This window comes from Phoca vitulina, unplaced genomic scaffold (genome assembly GCF_004348235.1).
Source record: "Phoca vitulina isolate PV1807 unplaced genomic scaffold, GSC_HSeal_1.0 scaffold3, whole genome shotgun sequence".
Classification (NCBI taxonomy): domain Eukaryota; kingdom Metazoa; phylum Chordata; class Mammalia; order Carnivora; family Phocidae; genus Phoca; species Phoca vitulina.
The window spans coordinates 27,401,676-27,424,100 of NW_022589706.1; the positions used below are offsets into that span (position 1 = coordinate 27,401,676).

A 22,425-nucleotide genomic window follows, 5' to 3' on the forward strand; every position below is an offset into this window, starting at 1 on the left:
TGCCCCAGGTGCTCTTCAGATCAGTGTTTCCATGCTGTATGTCCACAGTCTTCTTCAGGAGCAGCCCCAATGTCCTCCAAGCTCTCCAAAGCCAAGCATGCTGACTTTTAAATCTCCAAACTTTAAGCTCCACTGGTTGTAAGAACTCATAAAATGCAGGCCCTCTCGCTTGCCAAGCCAATTGCTAAGGGGATTCATTTTCCTCATGCACTCCCCTGTGTGCTAGTTTGTCTCCTACCCTTCTCTGAGACCATGGCTCCCTCCTCACCATATTGGCCATGATCTGTTTCTCTCCCAAGCCGTGTCTCCATACTTCCGATCATCTTCTGTGTGGCCTCTTCCCTACCTTTAGTTGTGGAGTTTGTTCTGCCAGTCTTCAGATTCATTCCTGGGGTATTTAGGATTTGATAGTTATCTAGTTGTATTCATGGGACTCTGCCACCATCTTCCTTCAAAACTACCTGCTAATTTTTTTTTACTTTGGCTTCATGACACTAATCTACCCTGCTTTTCCTCCCACTACAGGCTGTTACAAATAAACCTTTCTCACTTGACCTTTTAATATAGAGCCTTGTGTATGCTCTAGAGAATAGTAGGAGATGATGTCAGAGATAGAAGCAGGGGCCTGATCATGCAGGAGCTCACAGAAATATAATAAAAGGGTTATTGTCAATACTAATAAAATTATACTTTTAGATGTATAAATTCATAAAATACTCAAACATGGTAAAGTTTTTATTTATATAACTTCTGTATATTACTATTAAGGAGCAACAAGCATTGAAAAGTATGATCTTCGTACAAATATGTGGACTCCGGTAGCAAATATGAATGGGAGGAGGCTACAGTTTGGTGTTGCAGTGTTAGATGACAAACTGTATGTGGTTGGAGGAAGAGATGGACTGAAGACTTTGAACACTGTAGAATGCTACAATCCCAAAACAAAAACCTGGAGTGTGATGCCTCCTATGTCCACCCACAGGCATGGCCTTGGTGAGTATAACTATGCAGATTCATTCATGATATCATACATTAGGCTTCCACAGCATTTTTACAATCTACCAGGCAGAAGAAGACCACTGTGGCAGTGGCTGAGTCAGCAACAATCAGTCACCAAGCATTCCTTCACATGCTCCTTAACTGAGAAGCAGAATCAGGGCAAACAAGCATATACATAAGTGTAACAGCAACCAGCACAAGTAAAAACAAGTAATTTAAAGATTTTATTGTAGCATGATGGAGTGATAAGCCACCTTTTTAAATATGTATTCTGTGTTGACAATCACAGAATGCAGTCTAACCTGATTGAAATGCTTATTTAAAAAATCTTCATCTATAGCCCCTGGTTTTTAAGCAGAAGTGAATAAAAACCCAGAGAAATCTTGGGGTGGCACAGAGAATATAATGATAGCGACTTTTCATTCTTTCATTCAATAATTCACTGAACTGACATTGATTAGCATGTACTATGTGCTGTGTTCTTTGCTCAGTAGGTATACAAAGATGAAGAAGACACTGTCTTTACTCTGAAGGAACTGATGGCTTACTCTGAGTATGATAGAGGATAATTTAGGGTCTTGTGTCACATGACCTATTTTTTTTTGGTAGGAGAAAGAATAGGTGAAATAGAATTATTCGATGAGAGTAAAGCAGATGGAAATAAAATTAGATGGGGTTATCACCTAGCTTTTGCTGCATAACAAATACTCCAAAAGTCAGAGGTTTAAAACAACCATATATTTAGCTCATGGATCTGTGGGTCCGCTGAGCCATTCTTCTGGTCCAGGCTGCCTTGGATGATTTCTGCTGGGTTTTCTCATGGATCTCCGGTGGGATGGCAGGTCAGCTAGGTGATCTCAGATAGCCTCAATCACATGTGTAGTAGTAGGCAGGTTGTTGGCCTGGGCAACAGAGACAAGTGGGCCACGTGCCTCTAATCATTCAGCAGGCTAGCCAGGCTTCATCACGTGGGGGCAGTCACAGAGTTTCAAAAGCGGCAAGAGAAGGCAAGCCACAGTGCACAAAGACTTTTCAAGCTTCTGCCTGCCTCATGTTTGCTAATGTTGCACTGGCCAAAACAAGTCACGTGGGCAAGCCCAGATTCAAAAAGTAGAGAAAAAGACTATTCTTATTTATGTATATGTGTATGTATGTATATATTTATATTTATATTTATTTGAGTCTAGTTGATACACAATGTTACACTGGTTTCATGTGTACAACTGAGTGATTTGACAAGTTTATACATTACGCTGTGTTCACCACAAGTATAGCTGCCATCTGTCCCATTATACATCCCTACGTCATTATCACTGACTATATTTCTTAAGCCTCTTCTTCCCATGACCTACCCATTCCATAACTGGAAGTCTGCTATCTCCCTGTCCATCCATTTTGCCCAGCTCTCCATCTCCCTCCCCTCTGGCAACCATCAGTTTGTTCTCTGTATCTGTAGTTCTGATTCTGTTCTTTATTTGTTTATTCATTTTTTATTTTTTATTTTATTTTTCAAAAGATTTTATTTCTATTTATTTGAGGTAGAGAGAAAACGAGAGAGCACAAGCAGGGGGCAGAAGGAGAAGCAGGCTCCCCACCGAGCAGGGAGCCCAACTCAGGACTCGATCCCAGGACCCTGGGATCATGACCTGAGCCGAAGGCAGACGCTTGCCCAACTGAGCCACCCAGGTGCCCCTGATTAATCATTTTTTAGATGCCATCTATGAATGGAATCATATGGCATTTGTCTTTCTTAGTCTGCCTTATTTTATTTAGCATAATACCCTCTAGGTCCACTCATGTTGTCTCAAATGGTATGATCTCAACATTTTTATAACGTAATATTCCAGTGTGTGTGTGTGTGTGTGTGAAAGATACTGCATCTTTCTTATCCGTTCATCTGTTGATGGACACTACTCTTCTTGGCGGAAGGAGCTGCAGAGTCACATTGAAAATAGGCATGCATTCAACGATAAGAAGAATTTGTGGCCATATTGTCAATTTATCACAGTTTGGAAAAGGTTTAAATTAGTTGCAATAAAGAATTTGATAGATTGGGGTGCCTGGGTGGCTCAGTCGTTGAGCGTCTGCCATCGGCTCAGGTCATGATCTCAGGGTCCTGGGATCAAGTTCCGCATTGGGCTCCCTGCTCTTTGGGAAGCCTGCTTCTCCCTCTCCCACTCCCCCTGCTTGTGTTTCCTCTCTCGCCGTCTCTCTCTCTCTGTCAAAAAATAAATAAAATCTTTAAAAAAAAAAAAGAATTTGATAGATCATCATGAAAGATGAATTGAAAGATGGATGAGTAGCAATGAAGTCATAGTTCAGTTTAGATAGCATAACTTTGTACTACATTGGATTTATTAATGCTGAGCACCAGAGTAGAGGCTGCCAAAAAAAAGCCAATAGCCAGTAATGAAAATTATCTAGGCATGAAGATTGGTCTGATAGTGGGTACAGCAAAAAAGATCACAGAAACAAGTGATTCTACTATTTGCAATTAGATTTCAGTTCAAGGTGATCTTAAGTTTCAAGTTTGGTAAGGAAGTAAAACCAGAGGGCTAGGGGTAAGGTACTGAGAGGGGAGCTTAAAATTAACTATATGAGATTTAACAAAACTATAAAATATTAATCTTGAGTCCATAAGATCAACTTATTACATAAGCACAGAATGGGAGTGTATCTTAAAAGCAGCATGAATGAGGGGCACCTGGGTGGCTCAGTTGGTTAAGCAACTGCCTTCGGCTCAGGTCATGATCCTGGAGTCCCGGGATCGAGTCCCACATCAGGCTCCCTGCTCAGCAGGGAGTCTGCTTCTCCCTCTGACCCTGCCCCCCCTCATGCTCTCTCTCATTCTCTCTCTCAAATAAATAAAATCTTTAAAAAAAAAAAAAAGCAGCATGAATGAGACTTAAAAACTTGGGTTGACCATAAAATCCAGGCTCAATAGTGTGATTCACCTGCATACTTTCCCCCACCGTGGAGAAAAGAAATTTAATTTTAACTTGAGGTAAATTCTTATGGTATGGAGAATAAGAATGCCCATGATCCTGCTGTGTTTTTTGCAGATTAGATTGTGCATAGAATACTGACATTAATTCTAGGTACCATACAAAATGCTTTATTGAAGCAAGTTCAAAGGAGAATGATCATATAATTCAAATGTCTTTTTTTTTTAAGATTTTTTATTTATTTATTTGAGAAAGAGAATGAGAGAGAGAGAGAGCACGGGAGGTTGGAGGGTCAGAGGGAGAAGCAGACTCCCCTCCGAGCAGGGAGCCTGATGGGGGACTCAATCCTGGGACTTCAGGATCATGACCTGAGCTGAAGGCAGTCGCTTAACCAACTGAGCCACCCAGGTGCCCAGTTCAAATATCTTCTTCAAGTTGTTTTTCTTTTTCCAAATCTTTCTGTCATTCTTGTTCTTACTTATTTACCGTATAATAAATCAATGTTATAAATTTGAACTTACAAAAGAAACTCTTTACATAGGAAACACTCCTTTTATCTCTTACATGTGAGAATTAAATAAAGATTTCATTTTGAAGAAGTGGTTCTGCTGCTAAAATTCATTTTCAAAGATATTGTTTAAGGAGTTGAACTAGATGGACCCATTAATTTTTCTTCCAGCTCTTTAATTAATTACATGCACATACATACACACATATAATTGGATATATTTTTATATATTTGGAACTATACATATGTGTGTATGTGTGTAGTTTGTACATACTGTTCCCTTTACCTCACCTTCTCTTCTCTCAGATATCTCCATGTCTGGCTTCTTAACTTCATCCACATTTTTGTTCAAGTGTCACTTTGTCCAAGAGGTCTTCCCTGACCCTCCCTACCCTTCTACTCAGTTCCATTTTTCTTATTAGCACTCATCAATACCTGAAATATATTTTGCCTGTTTCCTGACTAAAATATTAGGTCCATGATGGCAGGGCCCTTATCTGTTATCTTCTATTAAACGTTTGGCACTTAATAAAAACTAAATGTTTGTTGAATAAGGGAACTTGGTTCCGTGGTAATGAATCACACCAATAGATTGTGGTATCAAGTCTAACTAGAATAAAATCTCATGAATTTGAACTAATAGGGGGAAAGGAATAAATATGATTTTACAAATATATCTTAAATCTGAATTATTGAAAAATCTTTTAAATACGGCAATGTATACATATCGTATAGTTTTAAATAACTTTCCACTGTTGGATCTCAAGATACTGCCTCTAAAGCTTAGTAGACCAGAGCCGTAGAGCTACTTTCCCCCTCACCCACCCACCGACCAACCAAGAAGAGCTAGAAAGAAACCAGGTATCTTTACCATAAATGTTTCCTTAATTAAATTTGCATGTTTAAGGTTCATCGTACTTCCCAAAGCAATCTACCGATTCAATGCAATCCCTATCAAAATTCCAGTGACATTTTTCAAAGAAAAAGAACAAATAATCCTAAAATTTGTATGAGGCCACAAAAAAACAAAATCAAATCAAAACAAAAAAGAATAGCAGAGCAAACTTGAAAAAGAAGGACAAAGCTGGAGGCATCACACTCCCTGATTTCAAACTATACTACAAAGTGATAATAACTAACACATTATGGTATTTGGCTTAAAAACAGACACATTGATTGGTGGAACAAAATAGAGAGTCTAGAAATAAACCCATGCATATGTGGTCAACTAAGTTACAACAAAGGAGCCAAGGATATACAATGGGGAAAGGACAGTCTTCAATAAATGGTACTGGGAAAACTGCATAGTCACAGGCAAAGGAATGAAAGTGGACCATTATCTTACAGCAAACACAAAAATAAACTCAAAATGGGTTAAAGACTTGAACATAAGACCTGGAACCATCAAACTCAGTTGAAAACATGGGTGGTGAATTGTATATTTAGATTTCAATTAAAATGTGATCTTTAAGACCTAGCAGCAAATCTGAAGTCATTGCTTCTTTCCTGTCTCCTTGCAGGTGTGGCTGTATTGGAAGGTCCCATGTATGCAGTAGGAGGACATGATGGCTGGAGCTATCTGAATACAGTGGAAAGATGGGACCCTCAGGCTCGCCAGTGGAATTTTGTTGCCACTATGTCCACCCCCAGGAGCACAGTAGGTGTGGCAGTACTAAGTGGAAAGTAAGGAAATATTTAAAATTCTGTTTCAAACACAATAAACCAAATTTATTGAGCTCTATCGTCTAACTTAAAAATATACATTAGGGGCGCCTGGGTGGCTCAGTCGTTAAGCGTCTGCCTTCGGCTCAGGTCACGATCCCAGGGTCCTGGGATCGAGTCCCACATCGGGCTCCCTGCTCCGCGGGAAGCCTGCTTCTCCCTCTGCCTCTCCCTGCCACTCTGCCTGCTTGTGATTCCTCTCTCTCTCTCTCTCTGTGTCAAATAAATAAATAAAATCTTAAAAAAAAAAAAAAAAAATATATACATTAAAAAATACACAAAGTCACAGAGGAGAAAAATTTTAAGAGTGATGCAAACTTTTAAAATAGTCTCTTTTTATTGTAGTTCTAAATATAAATAACTCACCCTGTTGGGTTTTCATTCTATTGTGCAGATATTATAAATTTCAAGTTATTTTGAGTGAAGAAGTTAAATCTAGTAAAAATCTGGTGGTTTATATAGCTTTAAAAGTATATAGTATTTTAAATGCACTATAGGCCCTCTCTGTGTTTTCCTAAATAATTCCTTCCATCTCTTCTATTGACTTATCTTTACTTTTACTTCTTTCTTATCTTGGTCAACTGCTGAAAACTGAAATGGATTTAGAAAGGTACTCTCTTGGCTCTTGTCTACTCTAACTGGAGTTAACAGATTTGGACAGAACCATCACCAATAGCTCTTGGTAACTCAGAGACTAAATACATATCACAGGCCTTTCTCCTATAAAATGAAGCCCTATATGTTATTAAATAAAAGTTGTTTGTTGCATACCTTTACTCACTTAAAATGCTTTATCATCGGGGCACCTGGGTGGTTCAGATGGTTGGGTGTCTGCCTTCGGCTCAGATCATGATCCCAGGGTCCCAGGATCCAGCCCTCCGTCGGGCTCCTGGCTCAGCGGGGAGTCTGCTTCTCCCTCTGCCCGTCACCCTGCTTGTGCTCTCTCTCTCTCTTAAATGAATAAATAAAATCTTAAAAAAAAAAATGCTTTATCATCATTTCCAGAAAGGGGAAGGAATCAAAGTTAAAAGAGACTTAAAATTATTTGTAGAATTGTATTCATTGGTAAAAGAAAGTGAGAAAATATTAGTCAGATTTTTATACTTTATGACCTAAGGTCTTGGTTCCTCAGGACCTATTAGTTATGCCCTACGTTTTGTTGGTTTTTAGCACTATTACAAGTGGTAAGGTAGAGAAATAGAAACCCACTTTTTAAAGTGTATCTGGGGGCGCCTGGGTGGCTCAGTCGTTAAGCGTCTGCCTTCGGCTCAGGTCATGGTCCTGGGGTCCTGGGATCGAGCCCCGCGTCGGGCTCCCTGCTCTGCGGGGAGCCTGCTTCTCCCTCTCCCACTCCCCCTGCTTGTGTTCCCTCTCTCACTGTGTATCTCTCTGTCAAATAAATAAATAAAATCTTTAAAAATAAAATAAAATAAAAAAATAAAGTGTATCTGATCTCCAAACCCTTCCCTTCATTTGTTTTAGCTAAAGAAAGAACTTCAAAATTTATCACTACATATCTTCCCTCATTCTTTGGTAGCAGTCAGCCACCAAAGAATCTAGTAAATGAGAAAAAAGAGAGAAAACTAACAGTATCTTTTCAGTTTTAACCCTTCAGTTAAAATTTCTGGGATTAGTTCATTGATCTAATTCTTGTTCACTGACGTATTTCCTAGTCTAGAAATAAATATTTCTAGCAGCACAAAAGCATAGCTGCCTTCTCTAAAATCTAATTTCTAGACCTACAGTAGCTTTAACTTCTAAGCATGGAAATATCTTACTTTCTCACCTTCTCTTGCTCTCTTATGAGAAATAAATATTTCAGTCTTTAGCCCATCTAAGGTACAATTTATTGAATACTGACACTGAGACAATCAAAGAATAATATCAGAAGCTGAAGATCACTCATCTGTTAATGATTAAGACATTTGATTTTGAAAGTACAGTATATCTACTTTGTGATTTTAACTGTTCTATTGGAATATCTCCCAAGCTGGTCATTTTGCCCCTAATCTTAACTCTCTCTTTCGTCCTTCATTTTAGAGACTTACCTAATGTCCTACCTAAAATACAAATAGGACCATGTCACTTTTCTGCTTAAAAGTTTTCAGTAGCTTACGTGACTAAGCCTCCTTTATGGTCTTGAATCCATGTGTGTCTGTGCGCACACACGTGTGCACGCACATGTGTACATGTTTTTTAAATTATGGATGTTTTCTAATTGTTGATGTCTTCTGATATTCTGTGATCCATATTCAAACAATTATTCTACCAAGTATTAGTTAAAAATGAGAACAGTTTAATATTAAGAACAATAACACAAAGTAGTTTTTGACAGATAAAAACTTTTAACAAAGTTTCAAATAAATTTCAAATTCAATTAATTCTATTAATATAAAGTTTAGAACAAGATATTGCGCCACCCATATGTTGCTAAGATATGGTCATCTTCTCACTAAAGGACCACTTTGAGTGGTATAGTGTACTTTACATTATGAATTAAAATGAACAAATGTCTTTAAAATATATGTGTTTACCCAAATATAAATACTTAGAGTTTTAATTGGCAGATATTTGGTATAGTTCAAATATTCTTTCCTGAGGTAAAAAAAATAGTTAAATGTTAACTAAGGCATCTGTAAATTCAAAATGTGGGGACTTTTATATAAGCAATGATCTGAATTTATTACTCTTGAAAAAAACTATTAGACAAATATAATATTTTATATATATTTTGAGATCAGAGTAAAAGACTTTATTTATTTTTTTAAAGATTTTATTTATTTATTTGAGACAGAGAGAATGAGAGAGAGAGAGCACATGAGAGTGGGGAGGGTCAGAGGGAGAAGCAGGCTCCTTGCTGAGCAGGGAGCCCGATGCGGGACTCGATCCAGGGACTCCAGGATCATGACCTGAGCCGAAGGCAGTCGCTTAACCAACTGAGCCACCCAGGCGCCCCAGAGTAAAAGACTTTTAAAATTAATGCCGTATATTGATTGGTAATGAATTAAAATTTATCTACTAGGCAACATTTAGGACATTAACATACCATATTCATTTTAGATAATTTACAGCATCCTTCTCTGCAGTAATTTAAATTAATGAAGGATCATTGTTCGTATGTAATAAATATTAATTTACATACCATTGTTTCAAGCAATCCTTTTATTCTCCTGTTTCACTACTACAAGAACCTCCCAGGTGACTGCTCACAGTACAGCTGCTCATTCCTCTAACTGCGTCCTGGTTCTGCTTTTGACCCTGTATAAGCCTCTTAATCTCCATGAGCCTGTTTCTTCACCCATGAAACAGGAATATAAATGGTTTCTCATAGCATCATTGAGATGATTAAATTAATACAGGTAAAATGTCTAGCCTGTGGTAGGTGCAGAAAAGGTTAGTTTCTTTCCTTTATAACCTAGTCCTATCTTAGCTATTTAAGAAAGAAGTCATGGTATATTTATATACCACATTTTTTCTATTCTAAGACACATTTTATGCCTCTAAGATTGTGATGCGTCTTATAATCAGTGGTGACTTGTCAGAAATAGTTATCATTGCTTTCATGTAAGTTTGTTCTTTTTTATGTATATACAGAGTGATATCTGGTATGTATATATCATACGTATATGTACATATACATATGTCCTATAATTGGTAGCCTATCTTCTTTCTTGATGGCACATAAATTGACAGTGTGTCTTATAATCTATGGCACCTTAAATTCAATGAAATACCATAAGAATAATCTCTTTGTCTTAATCATAATGATGGCGCTCTTTTTTATTTATTATTCTATTTGTTCTTATAGGCTTTATGCAGTTGGTGGTCGTGATGGAAGTTCTTGCCTCAAATCAGTAGAATGTTTTGATCCTCATACTAATAAATGGACACTCTGTGCACAAATGTCAAAAAGGAGAGGGGGAGTAGGAGTAACTACCTGGAATGGATTGCTGTACGCAATTGGAGGACATGATGCTCCTGCGTCCAACTTGACTTCCAGACTCTCAGACTGCGTGGAGAGGTAATTTCCTATGAAGGAAAACTTGTCTGACCCTTCCAGACAAATTAATGACTCCTTATTGAACGTCTACCACATGCAAGGCGGTTCCTTCACAGCTTTGTAAACATTGGGTTGTCTGCTCCGGCCATCTTCTGGTCTTTCTCCTAACAGCTTACTCAGATTCTTCTCTCCTCATATTACCGCCTACTTAAAATTTACCTTAGAATTAATTATATAATTTATTAATTGAGTTATATGACAGACATTTATTGTGTACATATTTTATACTGGATACTCTACCTGACAAGAAAAGGAAAGGAGCTTGACAAATTTCAGAGAGAAGGAATGGGGCTGGAGGCTAAGTAAGAGGTGAAAGGGAGAGGAACATTTCTAACACATTTTGATATAATGAGATACTATATTTGATATAATGAGAAATAATAAAATAAAATAAAAAACTAGTATGGCTTAAAAGGTTACACAAGTCATCCAAACTGGCCTCATGAAACTCAAGTATGGGGCCAGGTAAAGAGCCTAACATCAATGGACGATTTGGACAATAGTTCAGGCTCCCATCTGTTATCTTTAGTCTGGTTCAAGGAATGGAGAGAATTGAATATATTTAGGAGGTAGAGTCAATGGGAGCATGTACGAACACTCCAAAGCAGAAAGATACATGGTTCATTCAGAAAACTGAAAGGCGGCCACTGTGTCTGGGGAACAGAGAATGAGGGAGACAGTGACAGGAAAGGAGGCGGACTAGGGTGGAGATGGGGGCAGAACACGTGGAGTCTTAAGGATTCTGGATTTTAAAGAGCAATGGGAAGTTGATAAGTGTGTGTGTGTGTGTGTGTGTGTGTGCGTGCACGCGCATGTTTTATTTAATTATACATGATTGGAAGAAAGATAAAAAGTGAAATGCAGGTTTGATGACAATGAGTGCTTTCTATTTAATAATAAGGAGGGTCGGTTTGTTGTCTTTTGAGAAAGCAGGAAAGATATACTTACATTTCACCTGTCTTAGGGAGACTGCGCTTGCTGCATGTTATACTCCAGGAAAGGAATATGGAACTCTTTGTACACTTTACCCCGTAAGTTACAGGCTCACCGCAGTACTGCACCCAATGAAAAATTGTTCATTTTTGTGCAAGACGTATTAGAAGCAATGGATGTATTAGAGCATGATGTATCTGCTCTTAGATAGACAACTTTGGGCTGTTGTAGTTAATATATTTCATGAAAGGAACAAGAAGGTTCAAAAGTGGATAGCTTTAATGATTACATCTGTAAGCCATCTTACATAGAGTTTCGTGTATTGATTTCCTCAGATTTTCAGTAGGCAATCGAAAATCTTAAAGCAGTTTTCAGTATTTACTTTAGCTCTTTTGGATAGTTTAAGTGTTATGGATTTACTAAATGAATCCATAATATTGTAAGTTAAAGCTTTTCAGGAAAATATTGATATTTTTTCTAAAATATGTTCAGATGTACTTTAGATAGAAGTAATAAGATAAAGGGTAGGCTTAAAGAACTAAACTATTTTTATTTTCTTGAAAGAAAAAAATGTTAATGTTTTACATGGAAAGAAAAAGTAAATTGAATTAAAAAAAAAAACCATGTTCTGAAATAGGCATCTCAAGCCCTGAGAATAAAAAGTGAAATATTTAAAAGATCAAATACAGGGCGCCTGGGTGGCTCAGTCGTTAAGCGTCTGCCTTCGGCTCAGGTCATGATCCCAGGGTCCTGGGATCGAGTCCCACATCAGGCTCCCTGCTCGGCAAGAAGCCTGCTTCTCCCTCTCCCATTCCCCCTGCTTGTGTTCCTGCTCTCGCTATCTCTCTCTCTGTCAAATAAATAAATAAAATCTTTAAAAAAAATAAAAATAAAAGATCAAATACAAACCAAACTGTTAATAGTGGTTACCACTTGACTCTGTAATTAAAGTTGGAAGGAAATGAGGCTAGTTATTGCATTTTTTATATATTTTTGTAATCTTTGAATTTTTGTTACAAGAATATATTCTTTGCTAATAGGAAAAAATTGTAATAAATGAACCAACTCATCTTTAAGATGACATTTATCAAATGCTTACTGTGCATTTTCATTTAATCCTCAATGCTGCATGGTGAGCAGTATTTTCACCAATAAAGAAACTAAGATGTAAAGATTTTAAGTAACTTTACAATACCACAGAGCCAGTGATTGGAAGGATAAGGACTCAAGATTCTTCAGCCCAAATCCAAAGTCCATTCTCTAACCACGTTGCTATACTGCCTCTCCCAGGTGTTTCTGGATATGTAGGTATTCTTTTATTGAGGTATAATTGACATATAACATTACATTAGTCTCAGGTGTATAACATAATAATTTGACATTTGTATATATTGAGAAATGATCACAATAAGTCTAGTTAACATCCATCACCATATATAGTTACAATTTTTTTCTTGTGATGAGAACTTCTAAGATCTACTCTCTTAGCAACTTTCAAATATACAGTACAGTATTATTAACTATATCACCATGTTATACATTACATCCCCATAACTCATGTATTTTATAACTAGAAATTTGTCTCTTTTGACCCCCTTCCCCCATTTCACCCACTCCCTCCATGCCCCACCTCTGGCAACCACCAATCTATGAGCTTAGTTTTTTGTTTTTGTTTTAGAATCCACATATAGTGAGATCATAGGTATTCATTTTCTCTGGCTTATTTCACTTAGCATAATGCCCTCAAGGTCCATCCATGTTGAAATGGCAAGGTTTCATTCTTTTTCATGGCCGAATAATATTCCAGTGTGTGCATGCATGCATGCGTATGTGTATGTATTCTATATGTACCACATTTTCTTTATCCATTCAGCCATTGATGAACACTTAGGTTGTTTAGATGTCTTGGCTACTGTTAATAATGCTGCAGTGAACATGGGGGTACATATATCTTTTCAAATTAGTGTTTTCATTTTCTTTGGGTAAATAACCCAGAAGTAGAATTACTGGATCATATGGTAGTTCTATTTTTAATTTTTTCAGGAATCTCCATACTGTTTTCTATAGCAGTTGCACTAATTCACATTTCCACCAACAGTGCACAAGGGTTCCCTTTTCTCCACATCCTCCCCAACACTTGTTATTATCTTTTTGGTAACAGGCATTGTGGTTTTGATTTACATTTCCCTGATGATTTGTGATGTTAAGCACCTTTTCATGTACCTACTGGCCATCTATATGTCTTCTTTAGAAAGATGTCTATTGAGACCTTCTGCCCATTTTTAAGTGGTTTATTTGGGGTTTTTTTGTTTTTTGGGGTTTTTTTTGGTTATTGAGTTGTACAATTCTTTATATCTTCTAGATATTAACCCCTTATCAGATATATGATTTGGAAACATTTTTTCCCATTCCATAGGTTGCCTTTTCATTTTGTTGATGGTTTCCTTTACTATGCAGAAGGTTTTTAGTTTGATGTGGTCCCGTTTGTTTACTTTTACTTTTGTTGCCTTTGCTTTTTGGTGTCAGATCCAAAAAATAATTGCCAAGACCAGTGTCAAGGAGCTTACCCCCTATGTTTTCTTCTAGGAGCTTTATGGTATCAGGTCTGATATGCGAGTCTTTCATCCATAAACTATTTTTACTTAAAAATATTGTGAGAACAATGTCAGCTCCAGTTCTAAAATTTTCTTTCAGATATGATCCCAAAACAGACACATGGACTGCAGTGGCATCTATGAGCATCAGCAGAGATGCAGTGGGGGTCTGTTTACTTGGTGATAAATTATATGCTGTTGGAGGGTATGATGGACAGACTTATCTTAATACAGTGGAGGCTTATGATCCGCAGACAAATGAGTGGACCCAGGTATGGCATTTCATTTTTCATTATTACACTTCTCTGTTTTTATTAAAACAATTCATTTGGTAAAAATGATCTTCTCACTTTTGTCCAATATCAAAATATAGAGCATAAGCATGATAAAGTCATCTCTTGATTAAATATATGAAAACAAGAAGGAATGTTTAATTTTATGACCTAACTAAAATCCAAAATTATCTTTAAAGTGTAAGTTAATACTCAGAGAAATTATTAATAGTTTTGATCTGCCACCATTTGATTACTGGGAATTGATGAGATTCTAGTATTGATAAAGCAGATAGGACCACAAGAGAGCTATGGCAAAGGGAGGGGAGATTGTGGAAAATAAGAAACAAAGATAGAAATCAGAAAAATGTGAACCACTTAGGCAGATGTGAGCAATAATTTTTAAATACTCAAGCCACTGATATTTGGGAGCAGATGAAATGTCTGGTCATCACCTAATAAAGATGGCAACCTTAAATTACATTAACAAGTAAGAAACTTGACCCGGCAAGCTTATTAACAGAAGGAATTCCAGCCGTGTCTATTTCTGGAGGGCCTAGCACTTCTAAGAATGATCTTTTGAGGTCTTTGTTTCCATCATTACCGAGAACAGAATTAGGAATTTTGTGCCCCAATTCAGTATCTGGTACCTGAAAGACACTCAGATGTTTAATTGAGCCAAGGTTTTCCTACATACAAGGAGCAATGGTAAGTACTGTCAAGAAAACAAAACTTAAAAGAATCTGCACTGCCATACAACTTAACTACTTAAGTACGTATGATCTGCGTGTGTAAGGGGAGAACCCACAATGTAGAACAGTTAGTAGCAAGTGTCGCATGGTGTAGGCATTGAGTGGTGTAGGAAATCAAAGAGAAAAAATTAAATGGTTGTTGAGAGTGCTTTACTGAGAAGTTGGACTTAAGCTTTGAATTGATCCAATTCAAAAGGTAGAAAGAAATGGGAAATTGTGTGAGAAAACACGAAAGAAATGTCAGTGACGCAAGATATATTGAGAAAGTGTGGCTGGTTATAAGGATCCAAGCTTAGTAGGAGTAGGACTTCTTTTTTTTCTGCCCTTTTTAATTTAAATTAAATTCATTAACATACAATATATTATTTGTTTCAGGGGTACAGGTCTGTGATTCACCAGTCTTATATAATACCCAGTGCTCATTACAACACATACCATCCCCAGTGTCCATCACCCGGTTACCCCATCCCTCCACCCCCCTCCACTCCAGCAATCCTCAGTTTGTTTCCTATGATTAGGAGTCTCTTATGGTTTGTCTCCCTCTCTGGTTTTGTCTTATTTCATTTTTTCCTCTCTTCCCCTATGATCCTCTGCCTTGTTTCTTGAATTCCACATATCAGTGAGATCATATAATAATTGTCTTTCTCTGATTGACTTATTTCACTTAGCATAATACCCTCTAGTTCCATCCATGTCAATGCAAATGGCAAGATTTCATTTTTTTGATGTTGGCATAATATTCCATTGTGTATATATATATATATATATATACACCACATCTTCTTTATCCATTCATCTGTCGATGGACATCTGGGCTCTTTCCATAGTTTGACTATTGTGGACATTCTTATTAGAGAGCAAGGTTGGGGTCAGGATGGAAGTCAGTGAAGGCCATGGTTCAAGAGTTTGGTAGTGGGAAGCCAGTGGAGACTTTTAACCAGGAGAGTGATACAGTAATAGAAAGTTCATGTGGCAGTTGGGGACAGGATAAGTTAGGTTAAGGGCAGGGGAAGCAAAGGCTGGATAAAAATAAAACATTTAGAAGATTGCTTCACTTGTAAGGCTTGAGATGTCAACTCTAGAGAAGGATTCAAGAGATATTACCAAGTCCTGTCTATTCTTTCTTTCTACTGGGTTGGATTAAAAGTTCAACTTCTGAAGAAAATAGCAAATTAATGACTGGAGAGTGTCTTATATAAGATAACGGAATAGAGCAATTAGAGAGAGGAAGCAGGGTTTCAACAGGATAAGGAAGAATGAAGGTAATTTGTCATTTGTGAAGTTATAAGAACCTATGAGAATGTGATAGAAGCAGAAACCACCACACAGTGTAAAAAGTAAAGAGAAAAATAAGTAAATGCAGGAGCTAGAGGGGCATACAATTTTCAAATAATGATGATGATAGAAAGTTAACATTTATCGAACACATTTTATGTACTAGACTCTATTGGATGAGGAATCTGAGACACAGAGAGGTTAAATACTTGACCCAAGTCACACAGTAAATCAATGGTAGAGTTAGAATTTGAGCCAAAGGTCTTTTTCACAGTAGAATTGAAAACTAGAGAGTAGAGATTCCAGATGCTAGAAAGAGAGAGCAGCATTAAAGGACACTTCTGAAAGAAGGGCAGGAAATAGAATTGAGAGCAAAGACTGGTCCTCCTCAGGCTGGAGGAAAGATCTCTTCCAAGACTGGAGAAGAAGATGAAAATATGACTGTAGAAAGGGACAGGAGTTTTTAAATGAAGAAGATAGAAAAAGGGACTTAGTGTGTGACCTTGATCTTGTTTCTTAAGTTTAAATGGGGTCACTAGGTGAAGGGAAGAAGAGATCATTTGAGAGCGCGAATCAGCGCTACAGAATTTCATCAGAAATTATGTGATTGGGGCGCCTGGGTAGCTCAATGGGTTAAGCATCTGACTCTTGATTTGAGCTCAGGTCATAATCTCAGGGTCGGGAGATGAGCCCCCATGTCAGACTCCATGCTCAGGAGGAAGTCTGCTTGAGATTTTCTCTCTTCCTGTCCCTCTGCCTCCCCTTCTCTAAAATAAATAAATAAATACATAAAAATTTTAAAAAAGAAATTATGTGATTATCCACCATCAGCCTCCTGCCATGGCAATGTGAATGATAACCAAGGAGCCCAAGAAGAGATGTAAAAATCTCTTTTTCTAAGATATGTTGATTTACGCTCTTAGGCTAGTTATAAGGAAATCTTTTGGCCGGTATTTGAGACTTGTTATTACAGGTAATTAATGCTTTATGCTGAATTACTCTCTTATCAAAATTAATAATCAGTGACCACATAGCTATTCTGTTTGCACACCACCTCTATTACTATTTTTAAGCACCTAAATTTGGACTTACAACTGTAGAATCTGAAAAATAAATTTTCCATTCAGTGTTCCAACAAATGGACAAGAGGACATTTGTCTAGGGAACGAAATGAGATTATAAAGTACAAAACAAATTTTCTCAGTGCTTTGTATTAGTCACCCCTTCCCTGAATACTGTTGTTTTAATTCTTAGGTCTTACTGTGGACAAAGTAATCTTTCTTTAAAAACTATCCTTGTCCACACTTAGTTTCACTATGAATGGCCTGGTGTCTAGGGAGGGAAGGAGGGAGGGAAGAAGGAAGGAAGGAAAGAAGAAAGGAAGGAAGGAAGGAAGGAAGGGTAAGTGAAAGATTTAGGAATTACTCCTTATCCATAAACTAAGATTATATTTCTTTCCTAGCACCCTGCCCTTGTATCTCATTGTCATAGAGTTTATTCACCAGGTTTGTTTCTACTCCTAGGGAGTTGGAGGAGGCGTATTTATTATGTATTTACTGTGCTAAAAAGTAGCAGAGTGGGCTTAGATGGCCCAGCCCTGCACAGAGAGGGCAGTCAGTAAATGTGCAATGACTCGTACCCCCAGGAAAAAAGCAGCCAGGCATGCAGCGAATCTGGTGTGCTCTGAGACAGGGTATCTGTCACAGGCCCTCTCTAGAAAATACTTGATATTTTCGCCACATGGGTCACAAAGTGTTGCACAGTTCCTCATTATCCATATCCCACATCCTGTTGGCCAAATAAAGTGTTTCAGGTAGAATACATCCTGAGCAATTTTTTTTTTTAGAATTACCTTTAAAGAGAAGGGAATACTGCATAATAATACTGTGATACACCCTAAACAATTGACTCTGCGAAACTTTGACAGCAGCAGGGGGCTTGGAGGAAGGGGGGGCAGGAAGGCTGGGGCAGCAGAGTTTGGCAGTAGCTCTTTGACAAGTACAGACCATATCAGTATTTTACCAACTAGTATGGCTTTATCAACAGTTGAACCCACATACCCAACAAATATGTCTTTTTGCTTTTTTATTTTAGGTTGCTCCACTATGCCTAGGAAGAGCTGGGGCTTGCGTTGTAACTGTCAAATTATAACGTAGTGCTTTGTTTTCTAAATGAAGATTTCGTCTTCCTCATGAATTTAGTAAAATTATTCTCCTACCAATGGATACATTTTTAGCCAATTTGCAATGCCGCATTCCTGGGCACAGAGTGCCCAATCTCAAAGCGAAGATGGTAAAACAAGGGAGGAACGAGAGGATGACCCAGGATTAAATCCTACATTTCTCAGTAAGTCATTTCTCAGCAAATCAAAACTACAGCTGGTGGACTGTGAGCATATGTTCCTGACATAACATATGAGGACAAATGCACTGCTCCTCAACACGACCCAGTGTTAGCTGGGAATGTCATTTATTAATAATCAATCACATTTTACTCACTTTATCCAGATTTCTTTTACTACAGTGCACATATGCCAGATAACACTTTGAACGTTTGCTTTGTAACTTTATCGTACATTAGTTGCCATAATTTTTATCCATTTGTTCATTTAACCACAACTGCTGCTTTAATGACATACTAAACACTATGCTGATATTCAGTTTTCAGAAATAGCTGCATTATATATGCTTTGATTGTGGATTTTATTTCTCAATTGGCTTAGTCTCATGAATAAAGAAAAATGAGAGTTAAAACAATAATGACCAAATGAAAACGAAATGATCTTTGGGTTCTTTTAAAATATTCATCCTATTATATTTAGATTCACTAAGAGCTATGCGCTATGATATTCTCAAATTGGAACTGAAACATGGTGTTTTGCATTAAATTTAAGATATGCAAAATTATGGGGGTGCCTGGGTGGCCCAGATGGTTGAGAGTCTGCCTTCGGCTCAGGTCATGATCCCAGGGTCCTGGGATCGAGCCCCACATCGGGCTCCTGGCTCAGCAGGGAGTATGCTTCTCCCTCTCCCTCTGCCTCTGCCTCTCCCCCTGTTCATGCTCTCTCTCTCTCTCTGTATCTCTGTGTCTCAAACTCTGTGTCTCAAATGAATGAATAAAATCTTTAAAAAAATAAAAGATATGCAAATTTATGTAGAGGAAATGAATGTCATATGCCCTAAAATGTTCTTTCACCCAAGTAGCACTTAATTATATGGATTTGTTTTCTTTTATATTATATAAGATGTTTTGATTTTGATATTGACAAAACTGTTTGGATATTCTTATGTTCTTAAGTCTGGATTTGCCTCCCTTGCTTTGTTTCTCACATTTTGCTGCAGTTAGTAACCCTTTGTGCTTCTTTGTAATCAAATAGTTTGAGGGGAATGGGATTATTGAATGTTTGAAAAATAAGTTTAAAGTGTTTATTACCCAAAGTTTTGTACATTTGTAAACTCCAATTACACATGTGAATGTTAATACTCTCAGTGAATTGTTTCTTGTCGGCAAAAATGCACTGGGCAGTAACATTTTATGATAAATCCTTTAAGATATGAAAGTCATTAATTTATGTCTTAATATAAAAATGAGTATAAACTAAATTCCCATCTTTTAAAATACAGAACTGTGGTTAATGTGCTTTTACATTTTATATCAAGGTAGACTTCATTTTAGTTGCTTTCTTTAAAAAATTAAACCAACTCTTTTTTTGGTGGGGGGTGGGGCGGGTGGGGTGGGAGGCAGCCAATTTTGAATGCTCTTGAAATGTTTCTACCCTGGAAACCAAGAAACTGAATACTTCCATTCCCAAAGCAAATCTTGTGGTCATCTTATTGGTGTGGCCACAAAGAAAATAATAGTGAAAAATACATTAATGTTTTCTATATTCATTATTTTATGGATATAAATTCAATTATTTTCATGACAAGGAGGGATCAGCCTTAGAGTATATTTATGTATTTAGGGGAAGAGAGAGGAAAAGAAGAGGAAAAGTTACAGGAAACAAAACAAAAAAATCAAAAGCAGAAATGTGTTAGCACATCATCACCTTCTTGGGGAGGCTCAGGCCTATGATTTGAAAGGAATTTATACTTGTACAATACAAGGATTTATACTTGTGATTATTCCTTTGAACACTCACCATCCACTCTCTGAGGACCTTCCTTTCCTTATGGGATTCATGAACAGTGCCTTTGATTTTTCTACCTTGATAGAGGACCTTTTTAATGCAGTTTTGTACAGTTGACGCTTGAACAACACAGGGGTTAGGGGCCCAACTCCCTGCACAGCAAAAAAATCTGCATATAATTTTTGACTCCCTCGAAACTTAACCACTGATAGCCTACTGTTGACCAAGCCGTACCAATAATGTAAACAGTTGATTAACACATATTTTGTATATTGTATGTATTCCTACAATAAAGTAAGCTACAGAAAAGAAAATGTTATTTAAAAAATCGTAAGGAAGAGAAAATATATGTACAGTACTGTACTGTATTTATCAAAAAAAATCCTCATCTAAGTGGACCCATACTGTTCAAACCTGCATTGTTCAAAGGTCAACTGTGGTCAAGAGGACCTGCTTTCCTGAATACTAATAAAGAGAACCAATTCTTTCTAGTGACAGAACGCTCGCCAAAACATTCATTCTTCTCGTCTGGGGTCTTATAACTCTGGAGGAAAATACGACTCTTCTTTGTATCCATCATCCAACATTGCTGCCTTGACTTCTACTTGCTTGTTCATTGATGATGATACCTAGATGCTCTTTATTTTAACCTCAATTAGTGATACCTTATAAAAATAATATTTGTTAGTAATTATTGAATGCTTATTATGAATTAAGAACCAAGTTTTTTGCACGCATTAATGCACTTAATCCTCACAACAACCTTATGAGGTAGGTTCCATTATTATTCTCATTTTTACAGATGAGACTGGGGCACAGAGAAGTTAACCCCAAGATCATATATAGCAAGTAAGTGGTAGGACAGGAATTTGAATGCAGGCACTCTGCGCTTGAGAGTCCATACTCTTACTTCTTTCTCTAGGTAGAAAAAGAGAGGTTTCATTTTAATAAATGAGGAATCATTTATTTTAATAAAAAGAAAATGAAGAAGGTTTATGCTTTTTGGAAGTAAGATTTATACCAGTCATACCGCTCTCAGAAAATTTTGGTTCTTTAGTCTCATTGGGGAAATTTTGTTTAAATCTCATATAGAATTTTACATACAAATTTGCTTTAGAAAAGTAAATGCAAGAAAACACGATATATACTTCACATTTTATAAATATTAGATGGATTGCATGGTATTTTGGATGACTGAACCATAAACAGATTTATTTATCAAAAAGGCTTTATTGCCAAAAAAAATTAGATGACATAGATGAAATGGACAAATTCCTAGGAACACACAAATTACCAAAACTGACTCAAGAAGGAATAAAAAATCTGAACAGACCTATAACAGGTAAAGAGATTGAATCGATAATCAAGAACTCCCAACAAAGAAAATACAGCAGCAGATGGGTTCACTGGTGAATTCTGCCAACCATTTAAAGAGAAATTAACACCAATTCTTCTTAAACTCTTCCAAAAAAAAAAAAAATAGGAGAAACACATTCTAATTTATTCAATAAGGCCAGCATTATCTTGATACCAAAGCCCAGACACAGACAGATTGTACACTATGACAAAGTAATAGTTATTGCAAGAATATGGGGATGTTTCAACATATGAAAATCAGTCAATATAACATATCACATTAATAGCATGAAGGGAGCAACATTGTCCTAGTTGGACAATGACATGAAAATAAAGGACAATGACATGAAAATAAAGCTATTTGTTATTTAAAAAAAAATTGAATGAAGGGGGAATGAACAACATGATCATCTCAATTGATAAGAAAAACATTTGATAAAAGCCAACACCCTTTCATGGTAAAAAAAAAAAAAAAATTCCACAAACTAGGGAGAAATGGAATTTCCTCAAACTGTTAAAAGGCATTCATGAAAAACCCATGTTAACAACATATTAAATGGTAAAAGATTGAAAACTATCCTTCAGATCAAGAAAATGCCCACTTTCACCACTGCTAGTCAACATTGCACCAGAAGTTCTAGGAAGAACAATTAGGCAAGAAAAAGATATAAAAGGAATCCCGATTATAAAGGAAGAAGTAAGACTACTCTATTTGCAGCTGACATGATTCTATATATTAAAAATTCTAAAGAATACACACACACATACACACACAAAACAAAACGTGAGTGCAAATAAATCAGAAATGTTGCAGGATACAAGATCAACACAGAAATGTCAAGTGATTTCTATACATTGGCAAAAAAAATCCAAGAAGGAA

The 22,425-nt window shown here is 36.9% G+C and overlaps 1 protein-coding gene across 5 annotated transcripts in view; it reads left to right on the plus strand.

The window, feature by feature from the left end:
- The window catches only part of KLHL5 (kelch like family member 5), an 84,599-nt gene extending 65,564 nt beyond the window's left edge, over positions 1-19,035 (plus strand). For all 5 annotated transcript variants that reach the window (XM_032400206.1, XM_032400203.1, XM_032400205.1 and 2 more), the window contains 5 exons: positions 769-993; positions 5,973-6,135; positions 9,983-10,195; positions 13,862-14,033; positions 18,155-19,035. In XM_032400206.1, the coding sequence (XP_032256097.1) occupies positions 769-993; positions 5,973-6,135; positions 9,983-10,195; positions 13,862-14,033; positions 18,155-18,211 (830 nt within the window). In that variant the 3' untranslated portion in view covers positions 18,212-19,035. The remainder of the gene's footprint in view (positions 1-768; positions 994-5,972; positions 6,136-9,982; positions 10,196-13,861; positions 14,034-18,154) is intronic.
- The last annotated feature ends 3,390 nt before the right edge of the window (positions 19,036-22,425 follow it).